The 20710-nt window shown below is 43.2% G+C and overlaps 1 protein-coding gene across 4 annotated transcripts in view; it reads left to right on the top strand.

Annotated features, from left to right (window-relative positions):
• The window catches only part of RPAP3 (RNA polymerase II associated protein 3), a 98082-nt gene that overhangs the window by 43172 nt on the left and 34200 nt on the right, over positions 1-20710 (top strand). Inside the window, exon 18 of one of the 4 annotated variants that reach the window (XM_021092591.1) lies at positions 15530-15674. The exons of 2 other annotated variants lie outside the window; for them this stretch is intronic. In XM_021092591.1, coding sequence (XP_020948250.1) covers positions 15530-15537 — 8 coding nt within the window. In that variant the 3' untranslated portion in view covers positions 15538-15674. Of the gene's footprint in view, positions 1-8503; positions 9535-15529; positions 15675-20710 lie in introns of those variants that run through there. One more of the 4 variants, XM_021092592.1, reaches the window with a different exon arrangement.

The raw sequence follows: 20710 nt of genomic DNA, 5'->3' as shown, positions 1-20710 counted from the left end.
AATCTTCTTTGATTTATTTAAAAAGTCCATTTCTATATTTCTATATACTAACAATGAAAGATCAGAAAAAGAAATTAAGGAAACAATCCTATTTGTCATTGCATGAAAAAAGTAAAATATCTAGGAATAAACCTACCCAAAGAGACAAAAGAGGGAGTTCCTGTCGTGGCTCAGAGGTTAACGAATCCGACTAGGAACCGCAAGGTTGTGGGTTTGATCCCTGGCCTCACTTAGTGGGTTAAGGATTCGGCATTGCCATGAGCTGCGGTGTAGGTCACAGATGTGGCTTGGATCTGGCATTGCTGTGGCTCTGGAGTAGGCTGGCAGCTACAGCTCCGATTTGACCCCTAGCCTGGGAACCTCCATGTGCCATGGGAGTGGCCCTAGAAAAGGCGAAAAAAAAAGAGGGAGAGAGAAAAAAGACCTGTACTCTGAAAACTATAAGATACTGATGAAAGAAATCAAAGATGATACCAACAGATGGAAAAATATACCATGTTCTTGGATTTGAAGAATTAATACTGTTAAAATGAGTATACTACCCAAGGCAACCTACAGATTCAGTGCAATTCCTAACAAATTATCAATGGCATTTTTGTCACAGAATTAGATCAAAAATTCTTTAATTTGTATGGAAACACAAAAGATCCCAAATAGCCAAAGCAATCCTGAGAAAGAAAACTAGAGTTTGAGGACTCAGGCTCCTTGACTTCAGACTATACTACAAAGCTACAGTCATCAAAACAGTATAGTACTGGAATAAAAACAAATATAGATAAATGGAACAGGATAGAAAGGCCAGAAATAAACCCAAGCACCTATGATCAATTAATCTATGACAAGGGAGGCAAGAATACACAATGGAGAAAAAAACAGTCTCTTCAGTAAGTGGTCCTGGGAAAACTGGACAGCTACATGCAAAAGAATGAAATTGCAACACTCTCTAACACCATATACAAAAATAAACTCAAAGACCTAAACATAAAACTGGATACTACAGAACTCTTAGAGTAAAACATAGGCCAAACACTCTCTGACATAAACTTGAGAATAACTTCTCAGATCCACCTCCTAGAGTAATGACAAAAAAAACAAAAATAAACAAATGGCCCTAATTAAACTTAGAATATTTTTGCAGAGCCAAGGAAACCATAAGTAAAACAAAAAGAAAGCCCACAGAATAGGAGAAAATATTTGCAAATGAAGCAACTGACAAGGGATTAATCTCCAAAATGTAGAAACACCTCCTGCAGCTCAATATAAAAACAAACACATCAGAAAATGGGCAGAAGATCTAAATACACATTTCTCCAAAGAAAGGATACAGATGTCCAAAAAACATGTGAAAAGATGCTCAACATTACTAATTATTAGAGAAATGCAAATCGAAACTACCATGAGGTACCACCTCATACCTGCCAGAATGGCCATTATCAAAAAGTCTACAAATAATAAATGCTGGAGATGGGTGGAGAAAAGGGAACCCTCTTAGACTGTTGGTGGGAATGTACACAGGTACAACCACTATGGAAAACAGTATGGAGGTTCTTCAAAAAACTAAGGATGGAACTACCATATGATCCAGCAATGCCACTCCTGGGCATCTATCCAGAGAAAACCATCATTTGAAAAGATAAATGCACTCTAATGTTTATTGCAGCACTATTTACAATAGCCAAAACATGGAAGCAACCTAAATGTCCGTCAACAGAGGAATGGCTAAAGAAGATGTGGTACATGTATAAAACAGAATATTACTCAGCCATAAAGAAGAATGAAATAATGCCAGAAACTATCATCCTAAGTGAAGTTAGAGAATGAAAGACAAACATCATGATATTACCTCTATGCGGAATCTAAAAAAGAATACAAGGGAACTTATTTAAAAAACAGAAAAAGACTCACAGACTTTTATTTATTTATTTATTTGGTCTTTTTTTGCTATTGCTTTGGGCCACTCCCGTGGCACATGGAGGTTCCCAGGCTAGGGGTTGAATTGGAGCTGTAGCCCCCGGCCTACGCCAGAGCCACAGCAACGCGGGATTGTTAACCCACTGAGCAAGGGCAGGGACCAAACCCGCAACCTCATGGTTCCTAGTCGGATTTGTTAACCACTGCGCCACGACAGGAACTCCGTCTCACAGACTTTTAAAAACATGGTTACCAGAAGGGACAGGTGTGTCGGGGGGGGGGGTTGGGAGGGATGGACGGGGGTTTGGGACTGGCATATGCACACGAAGGTATATAGAATGGTTGGCCAGTGGGGACCTGCTGTATAGCGCAGAGAACTCTACCCAGTAGACTGTGATAATCTGTGGGAAAAGAATCAGAGAATGGATATGTGTATATGTATGACTGGGTCACTTTGTTATACAGCAGAAATAAATGATCACAACCTTGTAAATGAACTATACTTCAGTAAAACTTAAACAATGCCCAGAGTTCTCAATTGTACTTAGTGGGAGAAATGGGAGAAGGAGACCTATCGCTAATTGTTTTAAAATATGTTCTGTACTTTCAAACTTAATCTCAAGTCAAAATCTCCATATCAGGCTTGGTTCCTTACTCTGCCTCATTTGCCACCCTCAGACCTCTTGGGCCTGTCTCTGAAATACATTCAAATCTATTAGGTCCCCAAATAATCTTTACTCTGCTCTCCAATCTTTTCCTGTCTCTTAAGTCAAAGTGCTCTCATGATACCTGCCTCGTTTTCTTCTCTTAAGTACCTCTATCCTGTACCTACCTCAGGGCAGATACTTGCCACTGCAGGGCCCAGAGTGCTCTGCTCCCAGATCTTCACATGTTTTTTGGGTCTGTGAATTCCTGCTTAAATATCACCTGCTCTGAGAAGCCTTTGCCACCACCTCCCTTACCCAAGTTACTGTATCAACATCCTGTTTAGTTTTCTTCAAAGCATTTTACCCCTCATCTTTTCTGGTATATTTATTTGTGTACTAGCTATCTTCTCCCTCTGAGATATAAACTCCATGAGATCAGGGTCATGGCTTATCTTGTTTACTGAGATTCACTGGGGACACAGGAAATAATTTTTATTGAATGGGTGAATTTAATCAACTCCTAGTGAGCAAATTATGTGCAAGGGTTTATGTCGGGTGAAAGATAATATTTCACATCTGACATGTCATCAAATCTGAACACCAAGGTTTTGAGGTTAGAAAAGGAGGAAACAGGGTTTCGAGGAGATCCAGTCCTTCCCCCAAAGCTAATGAATCTGATTCCACCAACATTTATATGCCAGGCACATTGCATGATACCAGGGATACAAACGTGATTGAATCAGGGCTCTTGCCATATTATTGCTCACGGTCTTGTATGGGAGACAGAGCACAAACCACTAACTGTACTACAGTGCGGTGTGTGCATAAACTGTGGTTAAGCCTTATTTCAAAGGTAGGAACAAAACATTGGGAGATAAAGAATTGTATGACAAATTTTGCCGGATGGTCGGATGAAGATTTTTGAAAAGCTCTCCAGAGTAGATGCATTTGAGCTAGGCCTGCAGAGATGAATAGGCTTGTGCCAGGTGCAGAAAGGGTGATAAGAGCGTTCCAGGCAGAGAGGAGAGGAGATGTGAAAGCAGAGGGCTCAAAAGAGGACACAGCCTGACTAGTGAGCTGTTGCAGAGCGGGCTGGACTTTCACAACACTTAGGAAAGTCGGCATTCAAGTGAATCTGGCTGCAGAACCAAATTAATAGACTTGCATTATTTTCTCAGCTAGTGAACTTTTGATCTCTCTCCAAGAGTCAGTGCAAGTTTGCTTTGTCTAAGATTTTACATCTAAAGCTTTCTGTGTTTTTTTCCTCAATCTGCCTCTTCTGTTTGAATGAACTATGTAGAAATGGGGCCAGGGCATCGTATATACTTAAATAGCCCTGGTTTACTTGTTCTGCAGTCTTGGTGCAGGGTGATGGGCTATATGTAGGGGAAAGCTCTCTTACCTTCTGCCAATAAGACCACATGAAATTCCTGAACTAGAAATTCTTTGCTATGGATTCAACCGTGTTGGTTGGAACACAAATATCCCTGGAATGGGAAACACATACAACTGTTACCGTATATCTGCAACTTTAATTTTTTTAAATTTTTTGTCTTTTTAGAGCCTCACCCATGGCATATGGAAGTTCCCAGGCTAGGGGTCCAATTGGAGCTGCAGCTCACGGCCTACGCCACAGCCACTGCAACACCAGATCCGAGCCACATCTACGACCTACATCACAGCTCACAGCAACACCAGATCCTTAACCCACTGAGCGAGGCTGCGGATCAAACCCGAGTCCTCATGGATACTAGTTGGGTTCGTTACCACTGAGCCATAATGGGAACTTCCTGTATCTGCAACTTTATGAGAATGAATTTGTGACCACCTTCCCCCGAGCTAGCCAGTGTCCTTGGGGAACCAAGGGGATGGGTTTTTGGTTGTAGCGGAAGGACAGGAAGGTCGGGTACTGAATATATGCCACATGCGGAGCTGGGCACTCTGGTGCTTTTTGCATTTTAATTTTCTCAACTCTGTTCTCTTAATTTTACACATTGGCCCACGGAGGCACAGAGAGGTTGGGTAGCTTGCCTGAGCTCACACTGCCAACAGTAGTAAAACTGGAATTCAAAACTGGTTCTGCTTCTGAAGCTTGGCCCCATCAGCACACCTGCCTCCTGTAGTATGGCATGACGTCACATGGGGGTGTGGTGAGCAGGTTAGGAAAAAGTGATATAAACGGAGAACATGGAGGTCAAAGTTCACTCAGGTCACCATCAAATTTCGGCCTAACCTTGAGAAGAGTACCCCCTCTCTGGGTGAAGTGTTGTCTCTTTAACCATTGGCTATGTGCTGTCTGTCTATGGCACTCGGAGGGGTAAAGGCATTGCCTGAATAAGTTGATAAAATTCTTGGCAAAATAAGAATGTGCCAGATGACTATTTAAAGGGCCCTGAATGTTTGCTGCCTACGGTGAATCTGTGGCTTGGAGATAGTCAGAAAACCCTTTTCATCAGGTGGCATATCAGACACAAGATGCAGCAAGAGGAAGACGGAATGAGTCAGGCCAACAGTGGCAGGTATGGCTGGCTTCAGCCCATCGTCCCGCATCCTTGGGAAGCCTGGTGTGATTCTTTGCCAAGTTCCCTTCCTGCTTATACTTTGGGGCCCTTGGATGTTGGCAAGTATGGCTCTGCAGAGTCTGTCACCCAGAAGTGAGGGCTACACTCCACAGGGAAATGGCATCTGTCCAAATGTGACATGCATTTTGTCCTCCAAAGTGCATGGAACATTTGAAGAGGACCATACATGTAGCCAAAAAAGTAAGCTGTTGTGCAGACTGTGAATTGGGGCACCACATGTGTACCCAGCTTTGACACTCCCATCTCTTACTCTTTGTATTACAGGTGTGCAACAAGATGCAAAAGGCCTTTGATTCCCCCCCCCCCCCCGTGGCCATGTCTGTGGCATGTGGAACTTCCTGGGCCAGCGATTGAACCCATGCCACAGCAGTGACAACACTAGATCCTTAACTCACTGAGCCACCAGGGAACTCCCCAAAGGCCTTTGATTTGCAGGTCTCCATTCTGCAGTGTCTCTGGGGTTTACAGCCAGCAGTCAGGCTCACAGAGGGCAGCGGAGGAGGAGGAAGAGTGCTCTGCATCCTGGGTTGATACAGGATACACCAACCTGTTCCTTCTTCCTTAGAGCTGAAAGCTGTGTGTTCTTCTTTCACTCCTTTATTCATCAAGCATTTTCTTTTTGTTTGTTTTGCATCAAGCATTTTCTTCAGTGCCTATTACATGTACCTTCAACACATCACTAGTGCTGTAGATTCCTTGGTAAAGGAGACAGTGTTGACTCTTACACTGAGAAAGAACCTCACTTTCAGAATCAGGTAGCATTTCCTTGTGCATTTCACTTTGGCCAGGTGAGCCTTTCTATTTCTTCAACACGCACACCTTAGGCCTTTGCCTCCTCCTGCAGGTCTCAGCCCAAATGTTACCTCCGAAGAGGGGTCTTCCCCATCCAGAGTGAAGTTCTTCTCTCCCTCCCAGCCACAGCCCCGTTTTAGTCATTCTCCAGCCAGCATATCTGCTTTGTTTATTGTAGTCTTAGCATTTATCACTACCTGATTTGTCTCTTTTGTTTATTAGTTTCTTGTCTCTTCTCCAACCTCTAGAATGTTAGCTTTTTGCTCCTGGGAACTTGCTTATTTCACTCCTAGCACAAAGCTTAGAGTCATTGGTAGTCATTGTTCAATAAATGTTTGTGAATGAATGAATGAACGAATGACACTGTTACTGCCTTGGTCCTTATGGTCTGGAGAGGCGGTGTAGCATCAGAACATAGACTCCAGAGTCAGACAGCCAGGAGTTTGAATCTCAGTTCTGGGGCTAATGATCCAACATTTCAAACTTCAGATTCTTCATCTTTTAAAAGGAGATAATAATGGTGCTTCCTTCAAAAGTTGGTATGACAATTAAATGAGATAATTATCTAAAGTGTTTGGCATTGTGTTTGCAACATAGTGACAATAAATGTGGTGCTTTATGGAGTTCCCATTGTGGCTCAGCAGGTTAAGGACCTGACATAGTCTCCATGAGGATTTGGGCTTGATCCCTGGCCTTGATCTGTGGGTTAAGGATCCGCCATAGCTCAGATCTGATGTTGCCATGGCTGTGGCATGGGCCTAAGCTGTGGCTCAGATTAGACCCCTGGCCTGTGAACTTCCATGTGCCACAAGTGTGGCTGTAAAAAAAAAAAAAAAAAAAGTTGTTTTATTATTATGGGAAGCAAATCTAGTAACAACACAATAAAATTTATTTATTTTTAATCTTTCACTTAATCTTTATTCTTACATGTGTTTTGGTTTTTCTTTTTTTCTTTTTTTAACTCAGTGAATTTTATTATATTTATACAACGATCATCAACAACGATCATCACAACCCAATTTTATAGCATTTCCATCCCAACCCCCCGGCCTGCCCTCCCCAGAACACAATCAAATTTAAAGAATGCAATAAAATGTCATCAGTGGGGTGGGAGGAGACAGAGGGCAGGCTGCCTGGGTGACATCTGTGGTGAGACTTGTTTCAGACAGATTTCCTTGAGCAGCTCTGTCCAACCAGTTAGGTCCATGACCCAAGTCAACAAACCACTTTGGAGGAGACGCATTTGTGACAGGGGTCCTCAGTGGCATCACAGTACCGGAAGGATCACACCTGAGCTCTGGGCCACTGTCCCGGAACCTGGGAATCAGGCTCTTCATTACAGTGGAGGCTGTGGCCCCAGAGCTGGGAACACACTGTGGTCCGGGAGGCTGATGAGTGACTTTAATAATACGATGTGGTTGAGATCATTGTCTCTCATTTAGAGTCTGGGTCACATACTGGAAGAAACATACTAGCCCTTTATGTGCTGTCAGTTCGGATTTCATGCTTCCTTCTGCACGCTCTATCTAAATTAAATCTCCCGTCCACCAGGGAGCCCTTTGGCTTTCAGGTCCTATTTTCGCAACAGTAGTCAAGGCTTGGAGCTCCAGAAAAGGAAGCCCGGGGCCCCTGCTCTGGTCTGGGCTCCCCCGGGCTCTGCCTGCTCCATGTACTCAGACAGACCACGGTGTCTCTGAGGGTTTGTTTCTCTTTTTCTGCCACCGGGAAATTGTTCAGCCAGTGATACCAATGGTGTCTTAAAACTAAGCCCTCATTCACCAGCTATTTCAGGACTTCCCCCACATGCTCTGAAGCCAGTGTTCCAAAGACATATTTGGGTTTCTGCCTTTGATGCTTGTTTGGCTCTTTTTTTGATGAGTAAATAGATTCCCACAAAGAATGACATGGGAGACAAATGACAAAGAAAAGCTAGAGATCTGTGGTGTTGGGGGTGGGCATAGGGAGGTGGGCAGGAGTCATGGATATGGAAGTTCAGATTTTTGGATTGAGAATGTTGCCGAAGGCCAGCTGTTAATAGCCCTGGATCCTGTTGCTATTTTCAGTACCACCTGGATAGAGCTGGGATGGGGGAGGGATTACTAGTGGTGCTTTTTGAATATAGTTACTAGTTAATGGAAGTGGCTAATGTATTTTAGTTTCTGAGGTTGCCCACATCTTAACTCTAGTCTGATTTTTCTTTTTGTTAAAGAACAGTCTTGGAGTTCCCGCTATGGCACAGTGGGTTAAGAATCTGACTGGGGTGGCTCTGGCTTCTGCAGAGGTGTGGGTTCAGTCCTCTGCCTGGAACACTGGGTTAAGGATCATCATTGTCGCAGCTATGGCTGGGATTCAATCCCTGGCCCAGGAACTTCCATATGCCCTGGGTGTGGCCATAAAATTTAAGAACAAACAGACAAAAACAGAACAGCCTGTAGTAGTTTATACAGAGAGTGTGAGTAGTTAAAAACAAAACAAAAACTATCAGTTTTTCTATGTTTAAAGTGTTTATTTTGCCCTTATCTTTAATGATCATTAGTAGAGTATATAGTTTTTCATTGCATTTTCTTTTAGTTCTTTGAAGATACTGTTCTATTGTCTTCTGGCACCTATTGTTGTTGAAAAGATTAAGCCTGGACTATATTCTGGAGACAAAGGGGAGCCTTTGGAAGGATTTGAGCTCAGATGTAATCTCATGAGTCTGCCTTGAGGAAACTGATCTGGCCACAATGTGTAAGATGATTATATTAATGGCAGAGTTGGAGACAGCAGTGTATTGATTGAAAAACTGTAACATATAAACATTTTATTTATAGAGGCATAACTTTTAATTATGTTGTGGCAGAAGAATATTTTAACATACTAATAGATTTTTTTCTCCCTGAATTTCCTTCTGTTTCTTTTGCATTTAAGTAATTAGTTGGTCCTGTGCTCCTTATCACAGGGAAGGGGGTGGGATAGAGAGATATACACTTATGTTTAACTGTTTGTTATATAATAACAGATAAGATAAAGGATACAGATGAACAACGAGATGAAGAGATCCATAGGGCGAGGTCTGGGAGGGTCCAGGGCATGGGTGCTTCCTTTCCTCTGAAGCTGGAGTTGGAGTGCATCGCCCTTCCAGTTTGTGGTGTTCACCCGCTGGAAGCTCTCCAAATTCCGTGCATTGGGACACTAGCATGATCAGTTATTCACTTATTTTTTGTTGCACTTGCTGCATGTGGATTAAACCCTCGCCATGGTAGTAACCAGAGCCACAGTGATGCAATGCCAGGTCCTTAACCTGCTGAGATACGAGGGAACTCCACCTGATCATTATTAACTCCATTTCCAGCCCCTCTCTCACCTCTGAGGAATGAAGGGGTGGAGCTGAAAATTCTAAGCTTCCAAGCATAGCTTGGACTTTCTGGTGACCAGCCCCATCTGGGAGGCATCCAGGAGCACATCCAGGGTCACCTTAGTAGAACAAAAGATCCAGCTGTCATTTGGGAAATTCCAAGGGATTTAGAAACTCTGTCAGAAACCAGAGTCAAAGAAGGAGTATGAGGGAGTTCCCCTTGTGGCTGAGTGGGTTAAGAACCTGACTAGTATTCATGAAGATGTGGGTTCAGTCCCTGGCCTTGCTCTGTGGGTTAAGGATCTGGCATTGTCGCAAGCTGCAGCTTAGGTTGAGGATGCAGCTCGAAACTGGCATTGCCGTGGTTGTGGCCTAGGCTGGCAGCCGCAGCTCCGATTCAACCCCTGGCCCAGGACACTTCCATACACCACATGTGTGGCCATAAAAATAAAAGTTAAAAAGGTATATGAGAAAAATCAAAGAAGAAAGAAGATCACTTTGGCCTTCTCCCCATCTTTTTCCCCTGAAAGAGATCATAAAATCTTCCTCAGAGAGATGTCCTCTCTTTAGCTGGAAGAAAGGAGCCTCCTTATCTCTCAAGACAAAGGGACCCCAAGAAGACTCCTAAGTAGGTTTTGCTAAGTTTCTCCAGTTTACCGTACCTACCTCATAGTCCTTAACCTAACATGTTTCTCCATGACTGTCCACTCTATATCAAACTCAGCAATAAAAAACTTGTGGTTACCAAAGGGGATAGGTGGAAGGAGGTGGGAGGGAGGGACCAGGGGTTGGGGATTGGCATACGCACTTTGAGGTATACAGAATGATTGGCCAGCAGGGACCTGCTGTACAGCACAGAGAACGCTACCCAATATTCTAAGATAATCTATGTGGGAAAAGAATCTGAGGGAGAATGGACGTGTGTGCTTGTGTAACTGAATCACTTTGTTGAACAGCAGAAATGCTCACAGCCTTGTGAATCAACTATACTTCTATAAAGCTTCAAAAAATAACCCAAAATACTAAGCTTCACTGTTTCCTCAGTTCTTCATTTCCTCATGAAGCCTTGCATGTCATGTGATGCTTGTATTAAATACACTTGTAGAAATTCATTAAAAAAATTATTTTATTCTTTTTATGGCCACATCTGTGCCATATGGAAGTTCCTTGGCCAGGAGCTGAATTGGAGCTGCAGCTGTGATCTATGCCACAACTTGTGGCAATGCTGGATCCTTAGCCCATTGAGCAAGGATAGAGATCCAACCTGCATCCTCATGGAGACAACGTTGGGTCCTTAACCAGCTGAATCACAACGACAGCTCTTGAATTTCAAACCTAACTGAGTGTTCTGAATTTACGTGGCAACCTTAGCCCAAAGTCACAGGGCTCAATATGCCAAGGAGCCATATTTGGGGGTAGTGTGACCTGCCTCCCATCATTACTAATGGTTGAAATGTTTTAGAATCTGTAGTCCTATGCACTCCTGGAATAGTTCTGAAATAGTTAAGTCTGTGTGGAGTAAGACGGTCTCAAGTTTTAATTCTTCTACTTAATAAAAGTATATTCTTTGATACCTGAAAAATGGAATATTAATGGTATCTAGCTGAGCACGTACTTTTGAGGCTTCAGTGAGTCAGTGAATGTGAGGTGCTTAGCCCTGAGTATGTCCATGATAAGTGCTCAAAAGATGATACTTAGTTATGACTGCAGTTGTGCAAATATGACGTGACATCATCAAAGTGAATCGAGGTGACTGAAAATGAGTCATTGACTGGAGGATGACTTACTGAATGCTTTCTCTGCACTCAGTGCCAAGGGGCAATGTTTTTTCCCTCCTGTTAGCTAGCAGAGGGAACAGAAATTGCCAAGTCCAGAAGGGGAAGAAATTCACAAAATTTTCTGAGTGTGTTAAGAGACAAAGATAACACCTTTGTGAGCATTTTGGAAGAGGGAAAAATATTCCCGAATCGCAGCTCATTCTATAAAGTCCTAAGAAATCAACAGCTGATGCCTACATTTTACCGCAGGCAAAAACATCCCTCATAGACAAACTGTGCCTTCACCATGGCCTTAGATGTATCGCTAGCCTGAGGCTGAGACTCTCCCTGTTTGAAAGAAACAGACCCGATCTGGGTCACAGCCTCAGTGAATGGTGAGCTGGCCTTCTCCAGATCCCTGAGTACAGAGAAAGGGAAAAAAGAATTAATCAAACAGAGCCCAGCAGGGGAGTTTCAGGAGGGACTCTGATACCTTTTAATACGGGAAAATATCAAGAGGTAACCTTACAGAAAGGTAGAGTGAGCAGCTGGGTATTAGAGGCAGCAGCATCAGTTTTAAAGAATTTCTGGAGCTTGTTTAAGAAACATGACTTTTTTTATTAAAATACAGTTGATTGGAGTTCCCTTCATAGCTCAGCGGAAACAAATCTGACTAGCATCCATGAAGATGCAGGTTCAATCCCTGGCTTCGCTCAGTGGGTTAAGGATCCAGCGTTGCCGTGTGGTGTGGGTTGCAGATGCGGGTTGGATCTGGTGTTGCTGTGGCTGTGGTATAGGCCTGCTGCTGTAGCTCTGATTCGACCCCTCACCTGGGAACCTCCATATGCTGTGGGTGAGGCCATAAAAAGACAAAAAAAAAAAAAGTTGATTTACAGTGTGTGTCAATTTCTGCTGCACAGCAGTGACCCATATATAAAAATATACATCTAAATACACACACACACACACACACACACACACACACACACACACATTCTTTTACTCATATTTGTTTCACTGAATCTTGCATACTATCAGTTTTGGCTTTTCAGGGACCTCAGAGATCTATTGGAAAAGTGAGCCGATAAGCAAGTGATTAAGCTGTCCGACCCTGCAGCCATAAGATAAAGGGTAAACCCAGCTATTCCCCCAAGCCCCTTCTCCGTGGCCTCTGAGCCCACTTCCACCTGAGGTGCAGGTCTCTTTACAATGCTCTTTCTTTTTCTTCTCATTCAGTCTTTCCCTCTGGTGTCTTATCAGGTTTTTCTATTCTAAAGCATTCACAATCCAGTCTCTATGCTGTGCCCTTGTAAAGTCATTTTTAGCATTTGGTAGGTTTACTTGCTGAAATAATTATGCTTTTCTCTGAACTGATGTGCTGGCATGTGTAGTGGTGTGAAGAAGTGAATGTCTGTATGTGGCACTTGGAGAGTGATAAACAGCTTTACATCAATCAAGCTGCATAGTGTGAACTGACACACAAGATGCCCTGGGGAGTGAGTGGTGTTTTGTTTTTTTTTTTTTTACTTTTTCTTTTTTTCATTTGAAGCACTTGTCATTTCTTTTCATATCATATTTCTTCAGAGGCAATCAAGGCATGTTAACAAATATAAAAGGCAAAAGTCAAACATTTCTTTAAAAAGCAACTGCTTTGAAACAATATAGCCTGTGGAAATCAGATATATTTTCTTACCCCATGAGAAACATTTGCTAGTGTAGAAGCCTTATTATGTAAGCTCATCTGCCTATGCCTTGTTAAACAATTCCTTAGTACCATTGGTCTGGTTATGAAATAGTCTTACAGGTTGAAAAGTAAATTATGCTCTCTGTTAAAAGTATGTATTTTCCTTCTTTCTTACTTATGGTTCCTCTAGCTCAAAATCCAGGGTCGTCTGCAAAGTCTCCTGCATGCATTGGTTTGTTTTCTCTGGTGAACCTGTTGGGTTTTTTTTTGTTTGTTTGTTTGTTTTTGTTGTTTTTGAGGGTTTATTTATTTATTTATTTTAAAATCAAAGACATAACCCTATTTAAAGCAGCTTAGCTTGGCACAGGATTCTTTTCAATCATTTTGCAACAAAACCCATGATATTGACTTACTGCTAATACACGAGCCTTGATAAGATGCTGAGGCATTGTAGCAATGCCTTGAACACTGATACAGATACACAGATAGTCCTGTCTAGACTCAACACACCAAGTAAGCCACTTAGATCAACTGGGAACCTCACTTCAAATCATTGCTACTAGTACTGAAAGGTACCATGTTGAGGATCTGTGTGCCAGACACTACAGTAGATGCTTAAAATGTCTTTTTTTTTTTTTGTATTTTGTCTGTTTTTAGGGCCATAATGGTGGCATATGGAGGTTCCCAGGCTAGAGGTCTAATCAGAGCTATAGCTGCCGGCCTACGCCATAGCCACAGTAATGTAGGATCTGAGCCACATCTGCGACCTACACCACAGCTCACGGCAATGCCAGATCCTTAACCCACTGAGCGAGGCCAGGGATAGAACCCGCAATCTCATGGTTCCTAGTCAGATTCGTTTCCACTGCGCCACAACAGAAACTCCTAAAATATCATTCTTACCACAACAACGGGAGGTAAGTCGTTCTCATTTTTGGGGTCACCATATAATCTACTTGGGGCACTTGAGAAAGTGAAAGGAGATATTATTAGTAAGGATGCCAGGACATGAAGCTTAAACCAGGATTGGCCAGGCAAGGCGGGGCGTATGGTCTCCCAGCTCACGTTTTTGCTAAGGAAACCCTGACCTGGAGGACCAAGGGCCTGACCCGGCACACAGCTTAGGAAGTGGCAGGATTCAGAGACAGGTCTTTGTTCATGCTCTGTCTAGTGCCTTTGTCTAAAGTACCGGGGATGGTGGGAGGAGGCGGGGGAGGGGGCAGAGCCTGGACTCAGGGTTGTGGGGGGAGTGTTGAGGATGACCGGCCTGGTTACATCAGCCTGCTCCCCCAGGTCAGCCTGGTTCCTTCCACGGGCTGCCATTCACATCCCCCAGATTCTAAACACCACATAGAGCCTATAATAGGACACAGTCAACTCGTGTTGACTACTGATAAGTTCTCTAAATGATTTTTCTGGGAGAAAGAGAAAATGAGATGAATTGGAAGAGGCTTGGGAACAACAAGGTAATCTAAAAGGTTCACCAGACCTTTGCTTGCCACTAGTTTCAGGCCCAATTTTCTTTCTTTTTTTTTTTTTAAGGGCCGCACCCACGGCATATGGAAGTTCTCAGGCTAGGGGTCAAATCAGAGCTACAGCTGCCGGCCTACACCACAGCCACAGCAATGCCAGATCTGAGCCGACTCTGTGACCTACACAGAAATGCTGGATCCCTGATCCACCGAGCGAGGCCAGGGATCGAACCCATGTCCTCATGGATACTAGTTAGATTCGTTACCATTGTGCCACAACAGGAACTCCGTATTTAGGTTTTATGCTTTGTTTTAGAAAGCATAAAACCTTTTTTTTTGAGGCTTTTTTTGAGGCTCTCAGTTAAACGTAGGGCTCAGTGAATAAATTGACCAATGTCAGAAGCAGTAACGATAAGCTTAGGTTGGAAAGGAGAAGAGAAATGAGACACAATTTATTTCATTTTTAACAGGAAAAAAAGGTGCTGTTTAAAACAAAACAACGCATTCCAGGGAAGGGTCGAAGTAATCACAGGCACAGATGGCTTTCTCAAAAGTAATTGCCCTGAATGAGCTCTTTGTGTAGAGATTGAGAGAGGAACCGCCTGAAAACAAAATCCAGAAGCAGAGGTCCTAGGGATGATGGGTGGGGTGTCTTTGTAGAGGAGAAAGGGTCCTGGTGATGTGCAAGGTAAAAACATTGCATGTGTGGAGTTCCCTTTGTGGCGCAGTGGACACAAATCCGACTAGGTACCATGCGGTTGCGGGTTCGATCCCTGATCTCGCTCAGTGGGTTAAGGTTCTGGTGTGGCTGTGAGCTGTGGTGCAGGTCACAGATGCGGCTCGGATCCCACGTTGCTGTGGCTGTGGTGTAGGCCAGCAGCTGTAGCTCTAATTAGACCCCTAGCCTGGGAAATTCCATACGTCTTGGGTACAGCCCTAAAAAGCAAAAAAAAAAAAAAGCAACAACAACAAAACATCATCATATGTGGGGAATTCACTAGAGTGCAAATGGCAGAGGAGTTTATGGGAAAAACTTTGCTGGGGAAAAACCAAGGATTGGCCTTGTCTGTTTTTACCCTGGAGTCATGAACTAGCTGCCAGACATACTGACTGCACACGGTTATGGGCCAGACCGTGGATGAGGCCCTGGTCAGGTGGGGATGTGACCCATGGTCCCTGCTTCAAGGAGTACAAACTGCAGAGAGGAGAGACACAGGAACAAGACACAGGAACAAGACAGTGGCCAAGGTGTGCAGGGTGGTTAGGATGGGCAGCCTCTTGGTTTGCGACAGTCAGCCCCAAAGCCGCATGACTCACACGGGGACCCTCCTTTCCCTCCTGTGTTAGAGCTGTGAGGTGTTGGGAAGGCAGCCCTCACGTGGTCCAGCCACCTCCCGGGCCCTTCCAGTTCTCGTCTGGATCCTCTACACCCGGTCATCAGATGGAAGAAAGAGAAAACTGGACCGTTGCACAGGAAGACTCTTTGAACCAGGTTTGGAAGGGGTGCCCACAAGCCATTTGTTGTAGCTTAGTCATGTTGGCCCACATAATGCCGTGGCTGGGCAGCCGCTTTCTGGCAACAATTCTAACCGAAGGAAAGGAGTGTTAGTTTTTGGTGAACAGCCAACTGTTTCTGGGACTTATACATGGAGGAGGAGGAGTGTAATGGGAACTTAGGAGTGAGAGAACCTAGTAACGCCTAGAATTAAGAGGCCAGGCAGGAATTCCTGCTGTGGCTCAGGGGTTTAAGAACCTGACTAGTATCCATGAGGATGTGGGTTCGATCCTTAGTCTTGCTCTGTGGGTTAAGGATCTGGTGTCGCCGCAAGCTCGGCATAGATGGAAGACACGGCTCAGATCTGGTGTTGCTGTGGTTGTGATGCAGGCCGGCAGCTGCAGCTCTTATTCGACCCCTAGCCTGGGAACCTCCATATGCCACTTGTGGTCCTAAGGGAAAAAAAAACAGCCAGACAGCAGAGCCCTGTACTTTCTACTTTCCATCCTGCATTTATGCTGGTTGTTGGCAGTCAGTTGTTTGACCAGGTACCTGGCACAGGACAGCACAGGGGAGCACCTAGCAGCTTTCTGTGGGCTCATCTGTCTCCAGGGCAGGCTGGAGTCAGAACACCACCACCTGCTTTTTTCTTTCCACGCCATCACATTTCAATTTCTTTCATCCCTCAAAAGAAATGACCCCACACACTTTTAAAGACCAAGCTATAGTTCTCGTTAGCATCTGTGATTTGTAATTACTAATTTTTAATGATTTTTTAATTTTTTATTATTTTTTTAATAATGGAAATTAAAATTTTTAAAAATAGCAATGGATAGTTGCAACTGATTCACTATTCTATTAGAAGTGAACAGATATATTGGAGGAAATAGGAAAGAAAGCAATATTGAGGTGAAAAATGCAATTATTCTTACACAGAATAGCTTTCCTGAAGACCAGAACTGTAGTCTTCATATGTTCTGAAATTAACTTACAAAGGATGTGACTGACATGCCCATTTTGTCTGTGGCTGTGGCTCCTGGCATTTTTAGCATACAATTTTACAGTCACTTTTTATAATAGAAACATGGCTGTCTTCTAAGATTGAAAGTATTTCTCAGAATAAACATGACCCTCAACTGGGACAGAGACTGTGAAAAGGAGAGGTGAGTTTCCTAAGGTGTATCGTTAGTAGCAGCCGTTTTATGTTTAAGACTGTCTTCTTTAGGGAGAAAAAGTGGAACCAGGTAGTGAAGGCGGAATATTATGCTTATAACCTTCTGGATCCAAATGACTGGGCTCTAACCTGAATGTAATGAAAATTTCAAAGATGAAGTGAGTTGCTGGAAGTGCAACTCCTTAGAGCACGGAGGGAGGAAAGGCACCAGAGGATCCCATCACAACGCTACTCACTCCAGATGTCCTGGGAATACGTCGGATGTGCTGCTGAGGCAGGGGTGCAGGTGATGGGAGTTTCCCTCTGAGGGGCCCCCATGTCCCTGTGGAAGGAGCTGGGCTCCTATACCTACAGTCCTCCCTCCCGCCCACTCCGGCGAAGGGAAGGGGTCAGGAGCTCTGAGGACCGACTGGTTTTCTCAGTGAAGCTGACCAATGCTGGGCAGATATCAGAAGGCAGAAATGAACAGCCCTTTAAAGTTCAAGGTGTCCAAGGAGTTCCTGTTGTGGCTCAGCAGGTTAAGAATCTGATTTAGTGTCTGAAAGGATGTAGGTTCGATCCCTGGCCTCGCTCAGAGGGTTAAGGATCCAGCATTGCCGCAAGCTGCAGGGTAATTTTGCAGATGTGGCTCAGATCTGGTGTTGCTGTGGTGTAGGCAGGCAGCTGCCGCTCTGATTCGACCCCTAGCCTGGGAACTTCCATTTGCTGCTGGTGCGGACCCGTAAAGGAAAAAAAGTTCAAGTTGTCCAAGAAAGATTGTTTCCTTCCCGCTGTATGTGTGTTTATAGTATGCTAGATTGGAGTTGTGAATTCAATGACAATGTTGTGTATCGATTGCTTATTTATTTTTTTCAGTTGATTTTTGCTTTTTATTTTATTCTTTTATTCTCTAGTTTTATTGAGATGTAATTGACACACAGTGCTGTGTAAATGTAAAGTGTACAGCATAATGATTTCACTTACATCTTGAAATGATTACCACAGTAAGTTTAGGGAACATCCATCACCCCATGATACACAATAAAAGGAAAAAAATATTTTGTGATGAGAACTCTTAGGATTTACTCTCCCAACAACTTTCTTATATAACACACAGCAGTGCTGATTCTATTTTATGTCACTCACTGCATCCTAGTACTTATTTATTTAATTCCTTTTGCTTATTCATTTATTCACACTCACACTGTTTGAGTATCTACCCTATGCCAGAAACTAGGCTTGATCCTAAAGATCTAAAGATGAATATGGCGTAGTGGTTTTTCTTCTCTTTTTTTTTTTTGGCCACATTTGTGGCATGTGGAAGTTCCTGGGTCAGGGATTGAACCTGAGCCACAGCAGCGACCCAAGCCACTGTGGTGACAACGCCAGATTCTTAACCTGCTGCACCACAAAGGAATTCCTGGCACAGTGTTTTATCTTCCAAACTCAACCCCCCAATGGGAATAGTCATTTAAACAAATATACTTAATACAGTCAAATAAGTGCTAATAGATGTATATATAAAACTGGCTCAGTGGAGTTGAGGAAGTTTTGTTTGAAAGTGGAGGTGATATTTGAGTAGGTTAAACTGATCTTCTCTTGTCTGTCTAAACTCCAACGAAAACCAATAAACATAAACAGCATTTACTAGTTCAGTGACTCCTCTGACTACACAAACCACAGAGAAAAACAGAGTGGTTTCCAAACCTGGCACCTATCAGCTCTGCCTGTGGGGCTTCACGGAATTTCTGTGACCATGAAACATATGAAAAAACTCTCAGCCACACTCACACACACAAATGCAAGTTACTTGTCAGATGGACAAAAATCCAAGACCCATTCTGTTTGTGAGGCTGTAGGGGAAACAGCCATTCTGTTTGTGAGGCTATAGGGGAAACAGTTTCTTTCATATGTTGGTGGTGGGAATGCAGATTGCAACTATGCAGGGAATGTGGCAATACCATCATAGGATAATAAATTAAAGAAGCATTTATTCTTTGACCCAGCGATTCCATTCCTGGAAATGTATTCTAAGCCTAGACCTGCATAAATACAAAGTGACACACAGAAAAATGACTTGTGGCTCTCTTCTTTTCTTCCTTTGCTCCTTCCTTTTTTCCTCTTTATCTTCCTATAATAGGAAAATACTAGAAACAACTTAAATGAGCATCAGGAGAGGGCTGGTGGAGGATAAGTCATGATATAGATGCACCATGGAGTACTCTGCAACCATAAGAAGAATATGGAATGCTACCTAGAATATATTATGTTAAAAAAAAAAGAGGTTAAAAAAAAAAAAACAGGATGCAGGACTGCATGGAGTATACTGCTTTTGTGTCAGAGAAAGGAAATAAGAATTATTTTTTCCCTAAATTTGTTCCCTTAACCCAGTGGAAGTTTAAACCATGTTCTAATAAAAATGGTGACCTATCTAAAAATTAAAAAAAAACAAAAACAAAAACAACCCAACAAAAACCTCTTTAAAATAATCTCAAAGTTAAAGAAAAGTTGCCACTCCGGTGCAAATAGCTCTCCCCCGCCCAGCCAGAATCATTTTGGGGAAGTTTCTAACATGGTGCTCTCCCCATTCCCTAAAAACTCAGTGTGCATTTCCTTGAAACATGGTGCACTCATCAAATCAGGACATTCATATGGAAATGTGACTAATATTGGATCCCTAAGTTTTATTGCTTGTCTCTCTGTGTCCTTTAGAGCAGAAGGATGCCATTGAGAATCTAGTGCTGCATCCCACGTCAGGTGCCTTTAGTCTCCTAAAGTCTGGGCCAGCTCCTCAGTCTTTCAGCACTTCAGACCCTTTTGAAGATTTTGAATCCTGTAGGTCAATCATGTTGAAGGATGTCCCTCGATTTGGGTTGTCTGATGTTTTCTCATGATTAGATCCAGGTTGTGCATTTTTGGCAGGAATATCACAGCAATGATGTGTGTTTTCATTACGTCTCATCGAATAGTGCCTATATTTGAGTGGTCCCAGTACTGCTGATGTTGACTTTGATGGACATGGTCCACTGCAGTTACCTGCTCCCTTTGTCACTGGTACGTCTCTGTGCGAAGGGACTTGGAAACTATGTAAATATCCCATTTCTCAACAAACTTGTAATTAACTAATTAATATCATGACTTCCTGTTTTATGCATGGATTATAGTTTGTCCTCTCATTACTTACTTTGAGGCCCACATTGTCCCATATTGGACTAAAGGAGCCTCTTGAAGCTGGCTTCTGTGTCCTTTTGAGATGGTTTCATTATTCTTGGAAGGAAGGAAGAGGCATAAAGGAAGAGGCAGGCTTTTCCAACCCCCACTCCCCTTGGATGATAAAACTGTAGCCCACCAGATCCTCGGGGCAGAGCTTCCGTGCCTGCCTGCTTGCATCTCTCACAAGCATCCTATCCTAATAAATCTATTTCTTGCCTATCACTTTGTCTCTCGCTGAATTCCTTCTGCACGGAGACATGAAGAACCTGAACCTCAGTGAGTCCAGACACGGGGTGAGTGATTCTAATTTAAAACCGTGGGTTCAAGTTCCAATTTGGGTATAGGCTGGGTTCGAGTCCTGGCACGTGTGTTCAAGTCCCAGGCCGTGTTCTGGCTAGGTTCAGGCCATTAGTGCTGTCGGTTTCAGGTTCAACTTGTTTGGGGCCCTCTGTGCTTCTTGTATCTTGATGTCTGTTTTCTTTAGATTTGGAAAGTTTTCAGACATAATTTCTTCAAATATGTTTTCAATCCCCTTTTCTTTTTCTTCTCCTTCTGGAATTTCTATTATTTGTAGATTGGCCTGCTTTATATTATCCCATACATCGCTTATATTCCTTTCATGTTTTTTCATTTGGTTTTCTGTCTGCTGTCCTGATTGGGTGATTTC

The sequence above is a fragment of the Sus scrofa genome, chromosome 5 (genome assembly GCF_000003025.6).
Source record: "Sus scrofa isolate TJ Tabasco breed Duroc chromosome 5, Sscrofa11.1, whole genome shotgun sequence".
Classification (NCBI taxonomy): domain Eukaryota; kingdom Metazoa; phylum Chordata; class Mammalia; order Artiodactyla; family Suidae; genus Sus; species Sus scrofa.
The sequence above is the reverse complement of the archived record's forward strand: the minus strand, read 5'-3'. Positions and strand labels throughout refer to the sequence as shown.